At 40.0% G+C, this 19,078-nt stretch overlaps 1 protein-coding gene across 2 annotated transcripts in view; it reads left to right on the top strand.

Moving 5' to 3' along the window:
* Positions 1–19,078, top strand: part of CDK8 (cyclin dependent kinase 8) — an 87,886-nt gene that overhangs the window by 12,698 nt on the left and 56,110 nt on the right. For both annotated transcript variants that reach the window (XM_086613184.1, XM_086613174.1), the window contains exon 2: positions 17,739–17,814. In XM_086613184.1, the coding sequence (XP_086469310.1) occupies positions 17,739–17,814 (76 nt within the window). The remainder of the gene's footprint in view (positions 1–17,738; positions 17,815–19,078) is intronic.

Raw genomic sequence — 19,078 nt, 5'->3', positions numbered from 1 at the left:
CATCACTTGCCTATAAATGTTATTATTATCATGATTATTTTTCCATTTGACTTTATTTTAATTATTAAATAGTTCTTATTTCAACCCGTGGATCGTCCTTCCTTTTCCTGATTCTCCTCCTTGAGTGGGGAGGAGTCACTGGGTAATAGAACAGCTGGCTATTGTTTATCCCTGGGTATGGGCTAACGTAGACAGAAGTATTAACTCGGTAAGCCAGCAGTTAGTTTTGTAATATTATGAAATACTTGGAATTGTGGATTCTGACTTTACGTAGATGATGGTAATCAGTTCACTCTCCTCTCTTAATTTAAGTCTCGGAAATGCTTTTTAAGGTTCAATACAGACAAAATTTGTATAAGTTTGTTAAGTAAGGTAATGAAGCTGAGGCAGGAGCATCAAGATACTTAACTTTGCTGCTAATAAAAGGCTTCCTTTCTTTCTTTCTGGTATCCTTCCACTGTAAAGCAGTCTTGAGTTTAGAGTAGAGAGGCCCATCTTGTGTGAATGCATGGGAGTAAAGTTTCAGTTTCAGGCATCGTCCCACCAGTGCTCCCAAGTCTCGTGCTCCTTTCCCTCACCGCCGCCCCCCATCTTTTCTTCGCGAGCTTGGCAAGTAATGCTGTGTGTTACTGCCGTGTGCGGGCTGATCACCATTCAGGAGGGTTTTGTGTTCTGGCTGGCTAGCCTGCTGCTCTCTCTTGTCTCCTCTGAGGCTCAACAAATGGTTTCTGAGACCTTGTCAAGCCCCCATAATAGCACATTCCGGATTACAGCATAGCTTTATTCATAGCTACAATTTTTTGTTAGGTGCAAGACCACGTGTGAACTAGTTGCTAACTTTTATGTATTGTAGGCTTCCCATCTGAGAAATAGCTATTTGAATAAATATATTGAATTTTTTGCAGAAGCATATGAAGTCCTTAATAGCTTATATAGGAAAGATACTGGATAGATAGTTTAATGTTTTGTTGTTTTTTTTATGGCGAATTCTACTGATGTTGTCCTATTGCTTGTGTTTTGCATATCCTAGTGAAAGACTGACCTAAGTGTATGAAGATGGGGATGTCAAATTGTTCTTGTAACATTTTGTGCAATACTTGCGCAAGAAGATACTGCTGTTTAGGCAACAGTTTCTATTCAACTGCGTCTTGACTACCTTGAGAGTTAAGTGGTACTACAGCAAAACATATTGTGCAGTCAGTTCAGAATTTGCAGGAAAAGACTATAAACCAGGATTAAAGCTGCAGATATTTCCTTTAAAGGACAAAATGTTCAAGAGAACACAGTGATTTTTCTCAACTACAGATGATAGTCTAAACATCCAAAATTAAAATTAGTCTTGAAAAAAACGCATGTTTTGTGAACGGGGAGGAACACAACTAAAGGTCACTGAAACAATCTGCCTGTTTTTCTGGGAAAACTCTGTGCTGTGTGCGTGTAACACCTTGCGTACAAGATTTTGACATTTGAATAAAGGACACTTGAGAGTTGCACGGAAAAAGAAGACTCAATTCATCACTGTCTATGTGAATAATACGTGTGGCTGAGAACTTAGAATACGAAAGGATCTGAATTGCAGCAAACCCCTGATTCCACCTTGTGTTTCTGGCCAAGATGTGTTTTGTGGGAGAGACATAGCCTTACCTGGTGAGAGGCAGCCCTAGCTGCAGGTGTACTTTCAGTTACAGTTTGCATTCAGACACTGGATAATCCCACAAGGAAGCCTTGGAAAGTCAGATTTCATCAGCTCTGTTGTTCTCATGGAACTGCTGTGCAAGGTATGGAGCGTAACAAAAGCAACTGGAGCAAGCTCTACCTCCAGCAAGTTCTGCCTGAGTGGACTTCAAGACAGCACGGCAGCAAATATGTCCCTGAGTGTAATTTGAACCTTATCTAGCTTTCTGTACTTGAACTACTTGGCGTTCAAACTCTCTCTTTTCTTTTTGGGTGAATGTCGATGCTGTTTAAGCAGGGCTGAACAAAACAACCCCTCACAAGTAAATGTGCTAAGTGACATTCACTGTTATGTTAATTGAATTTTATAAAAGCTCAACTGGAAGCTTACATGACTCTGCCAGATGAGTGTCAGATACGGAAAGACTCACAAAAAAAGTAGCTATTGCAACACTGGAATCTCTATGGGTAGAATTCCAGGAATACGTAAAGGGGAAAAATAGCGTTAGGACTGCATTTCCATCTGCCTGACTAGTTTGCCTATGCTGCGTGAGGTCAGAGAGGCTACAAAGCAGAAGATACAGCAATGACCAGCTCATTACCCTAATTTCATTTAGGTGGATGCTCTGTCAGGGAAGCACGCCAAGACAAAACTTCAGGACAGTGAGTGGCTACTTGCTGGAACAGCTGGTCAGGGCACCCACAGTGGGAGAATCTGCCCTGAACTTGGCCTGCAGTAGGATGAAAGAGCAGGTTCAAACTGTTACTACTGAGGGCTGTTTGTGACAAACATGGGTTATACTTTGCTCCAGGAGGTATGCTGAATCTATACAAGGTTAAGAAAGTTGCTTGCAGTACCACTTCAGTTAAAAAAGAAAAAAAAATAAAAGGGAGTGGTAATGGGAGGAGATGGCTTCTTAAAGCTGGAAGAGAGCCGAGAAGGTGAAGTGTTGCAAGCTGCTTGGGAACCATTTTTGAAGCTTTGCCGGGCTCTCGGTGAGTACATATCACTCATCAAGATACACTATAAAACCATCAATTAAAAAAATCTGGCATGATGAAATAGCAGAATAAAGGAAGTCCTTGGGCATGAGGATATGTTCTTTGAAAAATGAAGTCTTCTGTGAATGATGAATATAGAAATAGAAGGTAAGTGATGGTAAGCTAAGTGTAAAACTGTAGTGTGAGAGCCTCCCTGGCAACCTCCCTCCATGTAAGCCCTCTAAAACACACACACAAGCTTCCCCGACCTTGAGAAACTACTTGAGAGAGGCATGAAATTCATCTTCCTTTTTCTTCCTCTTTTTTGATGCATCAGTAGCACAATGCTATCTGTTGAACCAAGGCACCACTGACCTATAAAAGGAGTGTTCAGAGAAGATGAAATAACAGTAAGAGAAGCTTGCATCAGGGGAATCTCTCTCAAATTGTGTTTGGGGAAGGGACTGTTTGAACAAACTGAAGAGCAGTCAGTTGTCAAGATGGGATGTGTTTGCACATCTGAAGCAGTTTAAGAATGAAATAAGCAAATTACAGACCAGAAAGCGTTACCCAATGTTTTAAATTGTCCTAATCATAGAAGACTGGAAAAGGGCAGTGGTGAGATCAGTTTTCAAAAGGAGTTACTGAAAGAGTGGGAACGACTAATTAATAAGCTGAACAAAGATCAGAGATAGTGGACACATGGAAGGTGCTGAGTTGAAGAGACAGCAGCCTTATCAAACACATTTAACATCTAAGTCTGTTAAAATCCTTTGATGGAGTTAACGTATGCGTTAAGGCAACATAGTTGATGGTAATCTATCTGGATTTCCAAAAGACATTCTGTGAAGTCTCCTACCAAAGACTTAAACTGAAGGTAGAGATGATCCTTCTCTGGATAGAGAAACTGGTTAAAGGTGCGAGTTAATGGCAAGAGGTCATTAGGGGTGTATCTCGAGAAACTGTGCTGCTCACAAGTTCTGTTTGGAGATCACTTGTCGTGAACAGTTGGGAAACAGCTTTGCTGATGAGAGAATTACGCAGGATAGTGAAGGCAAAGGACTGATTGTGAAGGCTTGACCCTCAATATCGCAAAGTCATTCTCCAGTAGTGTATCATACTCGTTGATGTGAAGTGATGCGTATGGGGAAAATGGACCTTTCTTTACTCACACAACAGTAGCCTCTGAATTTATTAGTACTTAAGAAAAAGATTTTGGAGTTTATTGTGATGGTTTTGTGAAAGTGCCAGCTCAGTGCAAGTGAAAAGCAGAGAGAATCACAGTACTTACTCGCAATGAAGCGGAGCACAAAGCATGGTGTCATTGTTGCTGTAAATCCTATTTTCAGTATTGTCGGTGCTTCTAATCCCTTCATCCCAGGCAGAATATAATAGACATAAGGAGGGCCAACAAAGATACTTAGAAACATGGAGCAGCGTCTGTATGAAAACTTCAGTCATTCTCATAGACAAGGACTCTTCCGTATCTGTAAGAGCAAGGGACAGAGAGAGAGTCTCTAAAATTCTGAGTGTCGTTGAGAAAACAGAGAACAGTTGTTTAGTGACTGGATAAATTTCTGAAAGATAAATCTGTTAAGGGCTCTTAAATAAGAAAATATGATCTTTGAACCTGTAGCTCCTACAGTATTATGACTGCGAGACGAATTTATGACTTAAAGGCTTCTAATCATGGTTTTCTTTTTAAAGCAGTATTTTGTTTCCTCCATGTAAACCAAATAATTTTACAGATTTTATTACTGAGGAAAAATATACAAAAAATAGGAGTTACCCAATGAAATTATGGTTTTCTGAAGTTTAAACCAGTGTTTTAGCCCTGTTCGTTTGCTTTTCAGACCAGATGCTTTGAAATGCTGTGCTGTCTTTATGCAACTTCTAGTTTCTGAATATTGACTTTAGAGCAATCTGAGAGAAGAAGAAAAATGCAAATGAAACGCAGCAATCTTTTCCTTTATAGACAATTTGCTTACGTACCTCTTGTATTGCTTTATGTAAAAAGTACTGGTAAGCCTGCCATGTCCTTTAATAAAGCATCACGGAGCTTTGAGTCTGGAGTTGCTGCCCATCAACTAGACTCCTCCTAGGAATGATCTTCGTAATTGTGTGGTTTTAAAACTTGGTTTTCAGTCGGTCTGTCAAATACAATTTTGTGAGAGAAGAGAGGAGAAGATACTTCAGATCTTCTTCTTCTTCAGGTACTAGATCAAATCCTAGAGATTCTTGCTTCTGTCGAACTTCTGTGCTGGAGTTAATTGCAGGGCTAGGTGGGGGGGTTGGCTTGTTTTTAATTTTATTTTTTTTTAATTACAACCAGCCATACTCCCTGTGGTTTTGCCACCACCAGAAAGCGGGGAGTGAAGTGAATGGCATCTTGCTTTTTCTCCTCCATCTCTCTCCTCTATCTGTTCCTTCACTGTCTTTTATGCTTCCTATGTACTTTAGTACTGGTTTTGATACTCCTCATACCACACTGCAGACTAACAGAATTTGCAAACCCAGGGAAAAAAGTGGATAAGTTTTTGCCAAGTGCAGGATGTGGATCAGGTCATGGAGGAGTGTGGCACAGATCAGAGCTGGTGTTAAGAGGAGGAATTTTCTGGCTAGAAGCAGCAAGGCAGAGATGTCAAGAAAAGGCTTTTCTTTTGATAGCAGCAAATTCTTAGATCAGAAGAACCACATGTACAGTGTGTTATTGAATTTGCTTGGTTACTTTGAACTTCTTGCCAAAGTACATGTTGTGGTGAAAGGTGTTAATTAAAAAAAAATAAAATCAAAGAACAAAAGCAATGTGAATCAGTAGTTGTCATTCACCACATAGTGTCAGCTGTCTCAGAAGCTCTAGTGTTTATTGGCTTGCTGTTCATGGTTTTCCTACAGCTTTTCTTTACCCATGAGAAGGTCTGATTACTGAAGGATTTGTTTTGAAGTAGAAAATATTCTCAGCATAAGCCTTGCTATCTGATAAGAATAATGATGCTGTTCTGGCACAGCAATCTCACCATGTCCTGTAAGTATTTTGGGGATGGAAAAACTATGAATACCTGAGTTGGACCCTTAATAAATTCAGTACTGTTAGTGTATCTTCCCCTGCAATAATTTCTTTGTGTTAGCATTTTGGTGAATGATATGACTTTTTATTTTCACATGACATCTTGTAAATTTAGATCCAAGTCCATGAAACGTGCTTCAGCACACATATAGAAGAAGTCACACTACTTTATGAACTGTATTTATCCTCATCTGTGGATTAGCTAGTACTAACTGTTCTTTATTCTCTTCACCTCTTCCTGGAAATTCTTTGCAGGTAACTTTGTAGAGGAGAAAATAGTTGTGGGCTACTCTTTTTAGCTGAAATTCTTGACAAAATAGCTTGGACTCCCAGCTTTTCTGACTGGGTTGCATTATTCATGATCCTTTCTCATTTATGTGTACATAAGAGGCTTTCATGACAGAATCTGGGTTTTTATCTGATTTTTGGCAGATTTCTTCTGTGAAAGGAACAAGCTAGAATCTATGATGGGATAAACTTTAAGCTGGTTGTAAATACATTTAAATACTCAGGGCTTGAATAAATCTGAACTTCTAAAAATAGTGGTGCTTTGGTTGCGTAGCAGGCAGTTTATAACAGAGAAGATAACATTAATCTGTTTTCTGTAGGTTTAATGCATGTTATAGGAATGCCCCATTTTCCAAAATGTTTTTACGTTCAGTCAAATAAAGAAGCAGTAATTTGAGCTAATGTCTGTCTTCTGGTCTTGCTTTGCCTGACTTGTTTTAGCCAATATAACAAATACGTTTTTTGTTTGCTCACTAAACAAAACCCACAACAAATGGCCCTTGGAAAATAAAATATTTTTAGAATAATATCCTTTTGGAAGCTATATATATATAATGCATAGAGCAGCAGTAAAAGTAAAATAACTTCAAAGTGACCCTCGAACAGCTGTAAGTGAGTGACATAATTCTAGTCTATATTGTTTCCATATTTTGAGAAAGTCATCTTCCTTAGCTATGGTGAGTTTTTCCAGCAAATAGAATTGTTTCTGCAGTGGCTGTAGCAGTTACCTGCAGCCTTCTGGCAAAGGTGAGTGTACTGCATCAAGCTGACATGAAAAGAAAGTTCTAGATAAAACTAACTTCATCTTGTATGTGGACAGAAACTGCTGTGTTCCTGCTCTCTGCCTTTAGATAACTCCAGTGCTCATCTAAGCATTCAGCAGGCCACTTCAACTCACTAATGTGGCAGAAAGCGTACCAAACAAAAAAATTGGAAATACTTTTCCACTCTAAAATAAGCTCATCTCCATCTCAAAATGAGAGCCTGGGCTCTAGTGCAAAGGACAGGAGTGTGCATGAGGATGAAGATGGGGTTCTTTCAGCAGCAAACCATTGGCTTGAAGCAAGCTATTGTGCAAAACTTCATTCACTGCTAGTTTTCAGTTCTTTTTATCAACATAATTGTAAAACATTTAAGTGTATGAAACCCAGCAGCTTTTGTAAAAATGGAATTACAAAAAGGTAAAGTGGTTATCATTGCATTGCTGTTAGCTCGTGGTTTTTTTGAGAGAATGATTTATAAGATTTTGCTTTTTATTTTATGTTTACCTGAAGGTGCAGGATCAGTGATCAGGCTCTTTGTACTAATTAGTTTGACAAACGTTTTGACCTGAAATGTGCTTTCTGGGAAGTCAGGTCCTTATAATGCAATTTTTCAGCCTGTGTACCAAGTTGTTAGTACCAATTTTTTTCCCTATACAATTTATTTTCTGCTGATGCTGTTTGGCTGTTACCCTCTATGCTCATGGAACTGTTATATCTTATTCTGCACAGGTGTACCTGTCCAGCTTTGTGCATTTAAATGCATGCAATGATAACTGCTGGGTTTCATACATTTAAATGTTACAATTTGAATTTTCAGTCTCAGCCAGTTGGACTGTGGCTATAAACCTGAGTAAACATAATACTTTGGTGCATTCTTCAGTTATAAAGGCTGTATACCTTGGATGTGCTTATTGAGGTTTAACCCCAGTAGGCAGCTCAGCCCCACACAGCTGCTCTCTACCTGCAGTAGAATGGGAGAGAGAATCGGAAGGGTAGAAGTGCAAAAACTCATGGATTGGGATAAAGATAGTTTAATAGGTAAAGCAAAAGCTGCACACACAAGCAAAGCAGAATAAAGAATCCATTCCCTAACTCCTGTCGGCAGGCAGATGTTTAGCCATCTCCAGGAAAGCAGGGCTTTATCGCACAAAATGGTTATTGGAAAGACAAAGACCGTAACTACAAATAAATGCCCACCCTTCCTCCTTCTCCCCAAAGCTTTTATTGCTGAGGATGACATCGTATGGTACGGAATATCCCTTTGGTCATTTGAGGTCAGCTGTCCTGGCTGTGTCCCCTCCCAACTTCTTGTGCACTCTCAGCCCACTCACTGGTGGGGTGGTGTGAGGAGCAGATAAGACTGACACTGTGTAAGCACTGCTCAGCTACAGCTAAAACATGGGGGTGTCATCAGCGTGATTTTGGTGACAAATTCAAAACGTAGCCCTATAGGAGCTACGGTGAAGAAAGCTAACTCTGTCCCAGCCAGAATCAGCACAGTGTCCATGTCTAGAATACACTGATCTTGTCAGGGTGCAATGGTCTTTGGGGGCATAAGTTAACTTCCTTCTCAACCCAACAAGGGTTTTGTTAGGTCTCTGGTTTTCTGTGTGTAAGCACAAAGCACACCAGAAGTTTGTGGAATCTATGTGAAAGCCATTGAAATCCAGTAGGTAGAATGAATTTATTCTTGATTCCTGTGGCATCCATACAGATCATCTGCATTCTATATGAAGATCTGGAGGTTCAGATACCAGTATTTATACTATTGAGGTGAAATATAATTCTAAAGGTTTGTTCTTTCTCACAAAAATGTAGCCTTTGGTTTTCTTCTTTATGGTGCTTACAAGTAAGAGTATCTGTGCATTGCTTTCATTTTACAGCCAGCCATAGAATGATTTTCTTTTTTAAGAGACAGTTACCATTGCACACATTGCAAATACTAGAACAAACACTAAATATTGAATAAAGAAAGATTACTATTCCAGTAAGAGATGAAATTAAAATTTGTGTACTCACACTAATCTAAATTACATTGAAAATGAAAAGTTTTAAATCTCTCTATGGTAAATGGTCCTTAAAGTTGTGTATGTATGCATCCAGAATTGCCCTATTTCTTTTCTAGCTAAGTTCTAGAAACGTCAGACTTGGAAAACAGTATTAGGAATTAGCTGTGTGTCTTCAAAATATGTAATGAATGTTCTAGACAGCTGTGAAACTCCTTACAGTCTCAGATGAATCATAAACAATGTAGTTTATTTTGCAGTCTCACATAGAATACTTCAAGTTGGAAGAGATCTCTAAAAGGCATCTGGTTCAACCTTCCACTCAAAGCAGGACCAGCTTTGAAATTAGCTCAGGCTGCTCAGGGTCTTACCCAGATGAATTTTAAATATCTCTGAGCATAGAATCATAGAATGGTTAGGGTTGGAAGGGGCCTCAAAGATCATCTAGTTCCAACCACCCTGCCACAGGCATGGACACCCTCCACTACACCAGGTTACTCAATGCTTTGTCCAGCCTGGCCTTGAACGCTTCCAGGGATGGGGCATCCACAACTTCTCTGGGCAACCTGTTCCAGTGCCTTACCACCCTCAGAGTGAAGAATTTCTTCCTTATATCTAATTTAAATCTCCCCTCTTTCAATGTAAATCCATTGCCCCTTGTCTAATCACTACGTGTCTTTTTAAAATGTCCCTCTCCAGCTTTCCTGTAGTCCCCCTTTAGGTACTGGAAGGCTGCTATAAGATCACTCTGCATGGAGAACTCTGTCAAATCTCTTCTACTTTTTGACTTGGTGTGGGTTTTTTATTTCTTCATGCTATCTAATTGGAATTTCTCTTTTTGCTACTTGTGACTGCTGCCTCTCACCAATTTGATGGGTACCTCCAAGAGTGACTTCTTCCCTGTACCACCCATTAGCTAACTGAAGGCAGTGAGAGGATCCCTCCTTAGCCTTCTGTGAAGGCTAAACAAACCCGGTGCTCTCAGACTTTCCTATGTGTCAGGTACTTCAGACTCCTGCTGCTCTGCTGCAAGTATGTCAGTGTCTGTCTTGTACTGGAAAGCCTAAAACTGAGTATGGAGCTCCCAGATGTAGTTTCACAGTGCTGAATACAGGGGAATAATCACCTCTTTCCACCTGCTGGGTACACTCTGGCTGTATGGCCCAGGATTTGGCTGGCTGCCTTTGCCACAGGGGCATATTGTTATGTTCAGCTTGTCCACCAGGACGCCCAAGCTGTGCTCTGTAAAGCTGCTTTTGACCCACTTGGCATTATGTCCAGTTGTGTGGGGTTATTCCAAACTAGAGACAGGTCTTTGCACTTGTCTTTGAACTTTTTGTGGTTCTTGTCTGCCATCTTTCCTGTCTGTTGAGATCTGTCCGGATGGTGGCTCAGTTCCTCAGTGCATCAACCATTGTCCTCAATTCAGCATTATCGTGGTTTAGCCCAGCTGGCGGCTAAGCCACCATCAGGTCTCTCGCTCATTCCTCCCTCTCAGTGAGGTGAAGAGGAAAAAGATGTAACAAAAGGCCTGAGAGTCGAGATAAAAACAGGGAGGGATCACCCATCAACCATGGCCCCAGGCAAAATGGACTCAGTCTGGGGACAAATCAATTTAATTCATTTCCAGTTACTTCAGAGAGGATAGTATAAAACAAAGCCAGATCTTAAAAACAACTTTTCCCCACCTCTCCCTTCTTCCCGGCTCTACCTCCTCCCCTTCAGTGGTGCATTGGGATGGGGAAAGGGGGTTGCAGGTGAGTTTGTCACGTGTTGTTTCTATGGCTCCTTTCTTAAAGGAGGAGGACTCCTTATGCACTTTTCCCCTGCTCCAGTGGATCCTCTCCTCATGGGACAGTCCACAGACTTCTCCAATGTGAGTCCTTCCCGCAGGATGCAATCCTTACCCATCACATTGCTCCAGTGTGGGCTTCTTCCCTACAGAGCCACAAGCTTCTTAGGGAGCTGCCACCTGCTCTGGTGTGGGGTTCTCCACAGGCTTCAGATGCCTCTCCACCTCATTGTCAGTGTCCAGCAGCTTGTGGTGACCATTCTCTATGAACTTCTTCACGCTCAGGTATCTCTGCTCCAGTGTGGGGTTCTCCACAGGCTGTGGGTGTATCTCTGCTCCATCATGTCTCTCATGGCTACAGGGGGGCCGCTGCCGTCTCACCACGGAATCTCAGTGGAATTCGCCAGGGAATCTCAGCTCCAGCACACCTCCTGCCACTCCATCTTCATTGACCTGGTATCTGTGTGGCCGTTTCTCTTGGGTCTCAGTCCTCCCTCTCCTGCAGCCGTGCTGGTCCCCATGAACGTCAGCAGTCCTCGCAGGATGAACTCCACCCAGCAAGCGCCCCGGGAGCAGGGTTCTTCGGAGCTCTCCAAGCCGTGCTGCTGTGGCTGTCTCCAGTTAGGTAGTGGCAGCCCAGCATGAGGGGCTGGCCCCCACCTCCCCCTTCTCTTCAGTGGGGGTCCAGCCTCAGTTCAGGTTCCTTTGTCCCCGTCTCAAAAAGGGTATTCACAGAGGCACTGGTTGGCTCAGCCCTGGCCTGAGGGGATGGAGAGTCCAACCTGGCAAGAGGCTGCTCTGACAGGTTTTGGAGCTGGGGAAGCTTTTCACAGCTACTTACAGGGGCTATTTCTGCAGCCCCTCCCGTGCTACCAAAACCCCTTCACGTAAACGCAGCACAAACATCATTGTGGATTTGCTGAGGAAGACTTCCATCTTGTCTATTTGTTAATGAAGAAGTTATATCAGCCCCAGCATCTGCCCCTGAGAGATGTGCTAGTAACTGGCAGCCGTTGGATGTGTACCATTGATTACAACCGATTAAGTCTGGCAGTCCAATCGATTTTTCATCTGTTCTGTAGTTCAGCTGTCCAAGCTCTCTAATTTGGCTATGAGTATACTATGAGATCATGTCACAAGCTTTGCTAAGGCCACAGTGACATCCAGTGCTTTTCCATTGTCCATAGAGCTAGTCCTGTCATTGTATGGGGCAATTGGGTTAATAAGGCACAACTCATCCTTGGAAAATCCTTGCCAGCTGTTCCCAGTCATTTATTTTCCTTCATGGGCCTGAAAATAGCTTCCCAGGAGGGTTTGCTGCGTAACCTTTTCAAGGACTGGGGTTAGGCTGATTGGCCTATAATACCATTGAACCTTTTTGTCCTTCTTGAAGAAGGTCCTGATATTTGCCCTTTTCTAATTGTCAGGATTTTGCCTTGATCACCGTGACCTTTCACAGATGATAGAGTGGCTTTGTAATGACATTTGCCAGCTCCATTAAACACCCTTGAACACAGCCCACCTGGTCACGTGGACACGTGTGTGTGTATCCAGTTTGTTGGAATCTTCCCTAATTTGGTTTTCCTCTACTCCCTTTCACTAGGATTGTGCCATCCTTGGGAATGTGGTAGTTGTGCAAGTGGACCGTGATGTGAAAACCAATGCCAAGAAGGCATTGAGAAACTCAGCCCTTTTTGTGTCCTTTGTCACTTGGCTCTCTTTCTGGGTTGGTAGTTAATAGGTACAAAATGCAAAAATAAATGGAACTCTGGTACGGATGTCTTATTCTGACAAGACTATTTGGTGCCATGAATGTGGTGTTGGAAGAGGAAACAGAGGTAATTCTATCCTTCCAAATCACCATTTGAACGGGTACCAGTCTGACCTTGTCTTGCTGCACTTTCTAGAAAACTGTATTGTTTTGGTGTATATTTAAGTGCTTGCTGTGTATGCAGCATTAGCATTTAGTATAAATGTATAAAACCTTTCAGCTTCAAAAATTGCAGTTGTGTATTTATATGCTTCCAAAGAACTGGATTACTACTTCCAATAGACTTCACTGGGCATCATGTGGCTAGGGTGATGTGCATTTATTTAAAAACAAAACCAAAAAATATCACTGCTCTGACTTGGGGAAGGAGGCAGGGGATGATACCACGAAGCGAAAATGCCAAGTTTCCTAAATGTTATAATTTGCTGTCATAAGGGGTTTATTTTCATGTTCTAACCTATAGGTGTGTGTTCTTCCTTCCACTTCAAATCTATTGTGGAATATGTCTGTGTATTTGTTATGTTACATTTCTTTGTCTTCCCTCCCCTGTGTTTTACGGAAAACTTTAACTGGAATGCCACAGTTTAACTCCATGTTTTCTTTCTCTCCATTTATAGTTTAAATCTTTGCTGTTGAACACTATTCTGATACTTATAAGTAAAATCAAAATGCTGTATTTAATGCGTTTGGAGGATTTTGAGTTAGTACTGCAGAGGCTGAGTCACTTCAGTGAGAGTGTGAGAGTTGTGCTTACTCAGGACCTGTTACTTTGACTATGAGTGATGTTAATAGAATTCTCAAGAGTAGAATTAAAAAAAACAAACAAACGTGTTTTATTGGTAGGCTTATATTTTAATTATCAGTATTTTCATATTCTTTAGGGAATAAGAACCATAAACAACAGGTTCCTTAGAGTTTTCTGTAGAAGAGATGCTGCATTTACAGTTCCCTCTGGTAGCTGTAGGACTGTGGAGTCTGTTTCCCTCAGATGTTTAACTGCAGTTAAGTTTTACGTTTCCGTGTTTATAAAGACAAAACCTAAATTGCGACCAGTTAATTTTGAATTTGAGATCTTTTTTTCAGTTGTAATGTGAATTTAGAATTATTAACCCTGATTTTAAGTCTTCAATATTTTATTCTGCTCTTTTTATTACTTAATTGAATTTTAAACTGATCTAGTGATCTGAATAAAGAATATAGTATAGTGTTGTGCCAATATGTTTCTACAAAATGTATGTATGTGAGATGAAATAACAGTAGAAATTTTTTTTTAAACTGCCTTTTATGTAATCAACCTCCTTTTTTTCCATGTGTAGGATATTTTCTCCCACTGGCTGAACATATTTATGCTTAAAGTATTCTTCCAAATAAAGGGTAGATATACCAGGCATTTTAATACTAAAGCTTTGCGATGTGCTCACATTCAGTAAGCATCCGTTTCTACTCCTTTTGATTTTGATTTTTTTTTTTTTTTCTGGATAGACTGAATGTTTCTTATGGTGCGGTCATACTTCCAAATTCAGTAGAACTTTAAAAAAATTATTTTTGGAAGCAGTATTATTATAATAACTTAATTCTCTTAAAGGTGGTATTTTGGGTTTAGTTTATTCAAGTTGTAAGAGCAAAACCAGATAATTCAGCACTTTTATGGTGACTTTGCAAGTATATTTATAAAGTCCACTGGAAGCGATGTTGCAGCTACCCATTTTTTCAGTTTTATGCCTCTGATGTTAATGTTGTCCCTCTGTGGTAAATGACATTTTTATACAAGGTTATGTAGTTTGCACGTGACTACAATAAACACTGCTGATTCCAGCAGCCGTGTACAAAGTGAGTTTTCTTATTCTTAACGCTCTCACGACCGCCTGTTACTGGTGGGGAGTGTTACTGATGGAGTGTTGAAGATGCCAGGCTACTTCAGTGCAGGAAAGTGTGAATATATTAGTATGAAAATAAGTTTGCAGATTGACCACTTTTTCTGAGCCTGCTGGTAGGTGGAGGATCTGCTGAAGTTGCTTAACGTCTCATTCCCAGGCAGCAGAGAAAGTAGACCCGTTTTCCCAACAGGACCTCTCTGAAGGATAAATTTAGTTGAATTGAGTCTACCATGCCCTTAAAATGCAAGCTGTGAAGTGGCCTATGCTGTTACTTCAAGTTAGCTGTGGAAGAGGTTTATTAGCAACAGATTTCTTTTTTTTTTTCTTATTTTTTGCTTTTTCCTGTCTTGTCGTTGAGCATCTCTTTATCTTCAAAGAAGGAAATTGCCCATATCCAAACCCATGCAGAGTCCCTTTGGCATATATTATGATATAAGCAGACTATGGGCAAAATATTTTTGCAAGTTGTGTAAAATAAGCTTGGTCACTCTGGCCTTTTGTTTGGCTTCATAACGCTTTTATAAACTCTTATGACTCTCTTTAAAAACTATTCCCCAGATTCCCTTGGCTCCTAAGGAATTACAGTAAGTCTTATAAAGAAAATCTCAATTAGCTCAAAGATAGAAGTAGGATTTTCTTAATTTTGATAATGGAAAAGCTGGTACTAACGGTGTAACGGGTAACCAGGGCGTGTTGCTGGTCACAGTTTAGAACAGATGTTAGAGAGAGTTAGGAATTGGTTTATTACTTTGTATCTCAACTGCATGTGCATAATTCAGAGAATTTAAGTCTTGGAAGTCTCTGGTTATTTTTTCAGGTTCTAGAGGAGAGTGTAGTGTGGTGCTAAAAATGTGCTTTATCTCTAAATTGTAATTTCTTTTCCTTCTTTTTATCGTGCTTATATTGCTTCTAAACTGCTTGGGTTGGTTAAGGACAGGGCAGAGGCCACTTGCTCTCGGTTCCTGCGTGTAACACCCAGACAGAGCAAACGAGCGAGTGGTTAATTCCCCACAGCCCTGGGTTACTGTAGGGCGAGAGCACGGTTGGACATGGAATCTTGGCTCTTTAACTTCCTTTTAATATGAGAAGATGAATTTTCAGAGACTTCTTATTTCATCCATTGTTTTGAGGAGACCAAATGGTATGTTCTTAAACCCCTCTGTTAAATTTCAGCATTGAAGTAATGATTGTAAAAGAGTTAACATGCACAACTGAAAGTGTGTTCTTCCAGTTTTGTTCTAGGGAACAGCTAAAGTTGTTTTGTTTTTTTTTTCTAAACATTTCCAGAGAAAGTCTGCCATCTGGTATGGAAAATTTTAGTCCAGACTTAATTTGGCAAAAATTTGACAATTAAAAATAGTTGTACAATCTTAAATGTAAGGTGGGCTTCATTGTAGACATTGCTACCAGAAATGCTTGTAACGATACCAGTTGTATGGTACCACTTTTCGTTATGCTGAGTCCTCCTTCAAACACGTTGAAATCTAAGCAGATAAGCAACAGGGCAATGAGAATAACCTTTTTTCTGACCCATTTTCCTCCATATTCTGTCAGTGGTAACGCTTGTAACAGTAGCAGTTGTGTGGTAGGACTTCTCGTGAAATAAGGATCTCGCCGAACCAACTAGGTAGATGAGCACCCAGGGCAATGAGAATAACCTCTAGTCCAATTCATTTTGCTTCATGGTTGTATCCAGTAACAGCTGTGAACCATTGCTAGCTAAGGTGGATAGAGGGTAAAATGATTTTTAGCTGAGAAAATTTCCCTGTATCTTTTTTTGTCAGCAGCATAGGAAATCTCTGTGCTGGAAAGCAGATTGAGGTTTTATGTTCAGTAGCTGCTCATGGAGTGGTCCGTAACTCCCCTATTCACCATAAATTATGTAATTTGATTTGAAATCTGTTTATACATTTGATCCCTATAATATTCTGTTATCATGAGTTGCACAGTTTAATTAACGTGCTTAATACCATAATGGTTTCTTGGTTTTGGGTTTCATAGAACTTGTTTTCCTCTTACGGTGAGAAATTTGGGATTGTTGTTCCCTGTTCCCACCTTGTTTGGCCACATATGAATTGGTGCTGAGCGTTGGCTCTTTCTCTTCCAGATAAGGAAGTTTTTGGTTTTTATTATATGGAAGCTTTTTAATGCCTTCTGTTGTTGTCCCCTCTACTCGTATCCTGTTTGTGTCAATCCTGTATCTTTTCCCCTCTTTTATCTTGCTGAATCCATGTAATTGCCCTCTTACTGAAATCTGCTCTTGCCCACTCGCTGTTTCATTCTTCCTCCTCATTAACTGTGTTCGGATTTTGTCCATTAATCTGCCACTTTTTCTCTCTTCTCTGTTTTGAAAGGTTATTGCTGACAGTGGGTCATCTTTGAACCCCATGAAAAATCTCTTGGACAGGACCTGGTAATTTGAGGGATTAGACTGGTAGTGATGAATAGGGGAAAGTGTGTGTTTCAGGTAGAAATACAGCTGGAGGAAACAAATGCACGTTTGAAATGCTTAACTACAGATGGTTTTATTTGCCTTTAGGATATTTGAGTTGCATTTTTTTTCAGGATGGCTCTTCACAGCTGTGAAAGCTGGATTCATTAAAAATTAATAAGGATTCTTATGTAAGCTGGAGATCTGGGGCTATGCGAGTGCTCCAAATATTGAAGGCAATGCTGCTAAGTGCCATGTCCCCCAGGAGTGCTGTGGATGCCAGCCCACGAGTGGGAAGGACAAGCACTCCATCTCTTAAAAGTTTGAGCTCTTTGAGGCTGAGGGATGAGCAAGAGTTCAATGTCGTCTTTTGCTGCAGTGTCTCTCTTCTGCATTTTGCTTTTGGTAGCTGGAGTTACTAATAGGCTTGCATTTTAAAAAAGTGACTGTAAGGTACATGGTGGTTAAAGTACGTGGGGGATGGTGATGTTTTCAAATGTTGTAACGTTTCAAGATGAACAAATGTTTTTCTGGATTCTTCAGATTGCATGGATACCTTGTGGCTTTTTTATTAATCTTGGTAGTTTTATTAGACTTGTAGGAACAAAATTTTAGGGCACTTGTAACCTAGAGGAAAGAAAGGATGAGATGTTACTCTTGCGTTGCTTCTGGACTACTCAAGAATTCATTAAAATATGAGGAAGGCTCACTGTGTCTCAGAGAAATACCTTTATTGGAGATGTAACCCTGGCTAGGCTTATTTCTAGTATGTACTAAATGTTTGCTTTGTTTTCGCCTTAAGAAGAGAAGGAAGGAATGGAAGAAATATCAATAATTGTATTAAAGAAAAGTTTTTTTAAAAATCCTTATTTATATAGCGAGAGCAAATTTATATTTTAGCTTTGTCAAGATGGTGTGGTTAGCTTACGGTTTGGCTGGGAATCCAGACATTAAACTAGTAAAGTAGTGAAAGAATATAAGATGCAGAATTTTTATTAATTAGAAACAGTCCTCTGAATGATGGTGAAGAGCTCACTTTGAATTCATGGTGCAATTTTTAAAAAAAACTTCTTTTCTTCTTTCACAGGAAAGATGATAAAGATTATGCTTTAAAGCAAATAGAAGGTACTGGAATTTCTATGTCTGCATGCAGAGAAATAGCAGTAAGTAACATTAGTTCTTTCTACTAGCAAACACTTATTAAAAGTATTGATTTGAGTGCATGCTGGTTTTCGTTTGCTGAATCATGTTATTCTACTATGGGTGCTAAGTTTTTATCATGGAGGTATAAAATAAGTACAAATGCCATGGAAGATTTTGCACACCTGTTATGTTTGTGGTCTAAAAATGACAGTGTTTTTAAGTTGCAATTTACTGCCTGCCTCAGGGTAGATTAACTTTAAATGCAGCGGTTTAAAAACATGATTAGAGACAGTGGCTTAAACTACATATTTGATCTGACTTTTGCATTAGTACTTCAGTTATTTTCCTAAAGAGATTAGTTCTTTTTGGCTCATAATGATGAAAACATATTAGCTTCTATTTAAGCGAAGACTTCAAACTGAACTGACTTTGTGTTGCCTCAGAAGCTGTAATACACACATGAATATTATTCAAACATTTTCTTAGGTTATTCACGTTCATATTTGTATATTCCATGTTGTTAGAAATTGGTGAATAATGTGATGTAGTTATGGTTTGTGACCAGCTTGCAAAAAAATACCGGTAAAACCGGTATTCTGAAGTTTAACTGTTGTATGTTGTTATGTTATACTGCTGCTTGCATTTGTATTCCTTGAAATATTTCAAGTGAAATTGCTTACTAAAAGGAAATGCATATGACCTAGGTGTGTGTGTGAGAAGCAAATAGTTTCTTTTAAGTCCATATTCCTCAAGGCTGTAGAACTAGACCTACCCCAACTTCATTTTTATTAATTGAAGTGTGTGCCAGACTTTCCTAGTTTGTCAACTTCCAGTTGGCTTTGTGATTTCATAGATTTCATAGATTTCATAGATTTCTAGGTTGGAAAAGACCTTAGAGATCATCGAGTCCAACCATCCCTAATCCCCATTAAACCATATCCCTAAGTAGATCATCCACCCTATTTCAAACACGTTAGTCCTTGAACTGAGCAAGGTGAAGAAAATGAAGCACAAAGAATTTTCTTCAGAAGCTCTTCCTCTCCATGGATGACAACTGACCCTCCCTGCCATCGCAGACGTCCACAATGAACTAAAGGAGCTGAGAACAGAGTCTTAAATTTTGCTTATTTCAACCATTTTGGCACAAATTTTCCAAATACTGTGACTCCCTCAGACTGAATACTTTTGGGAAGTGTCAGCTACCGTTTCAGAGGGATTTGGAAATTTTTTGGTTGTATTTTTGCGGTGATTTACCTAAAGCGTTTCAAAGAGTTCGTTCTGCTT

This window comes from Tauraco erythrolophus, chromosome 1 (assembly GCF_009769465.1).
Source record: "Tauraco erythrolophus isolate bTauEry1 chromosome 1, bTauEry1.pri, whole genome shotgun sequence".
In the NCBI taxonomy this organism is placed as follows: domain Eukaryota; kingdom Metazoa; phylum Chordata; class Aves; order Musophagiformes; family Musophagidae; genus Tauraco; species Tauraco erythrolophus.
The sequence above is the reverse complement of the archived record's forward strand: the minus strand, read 5'-3'. Positions and strand labels throughout refer to the sequence as shown.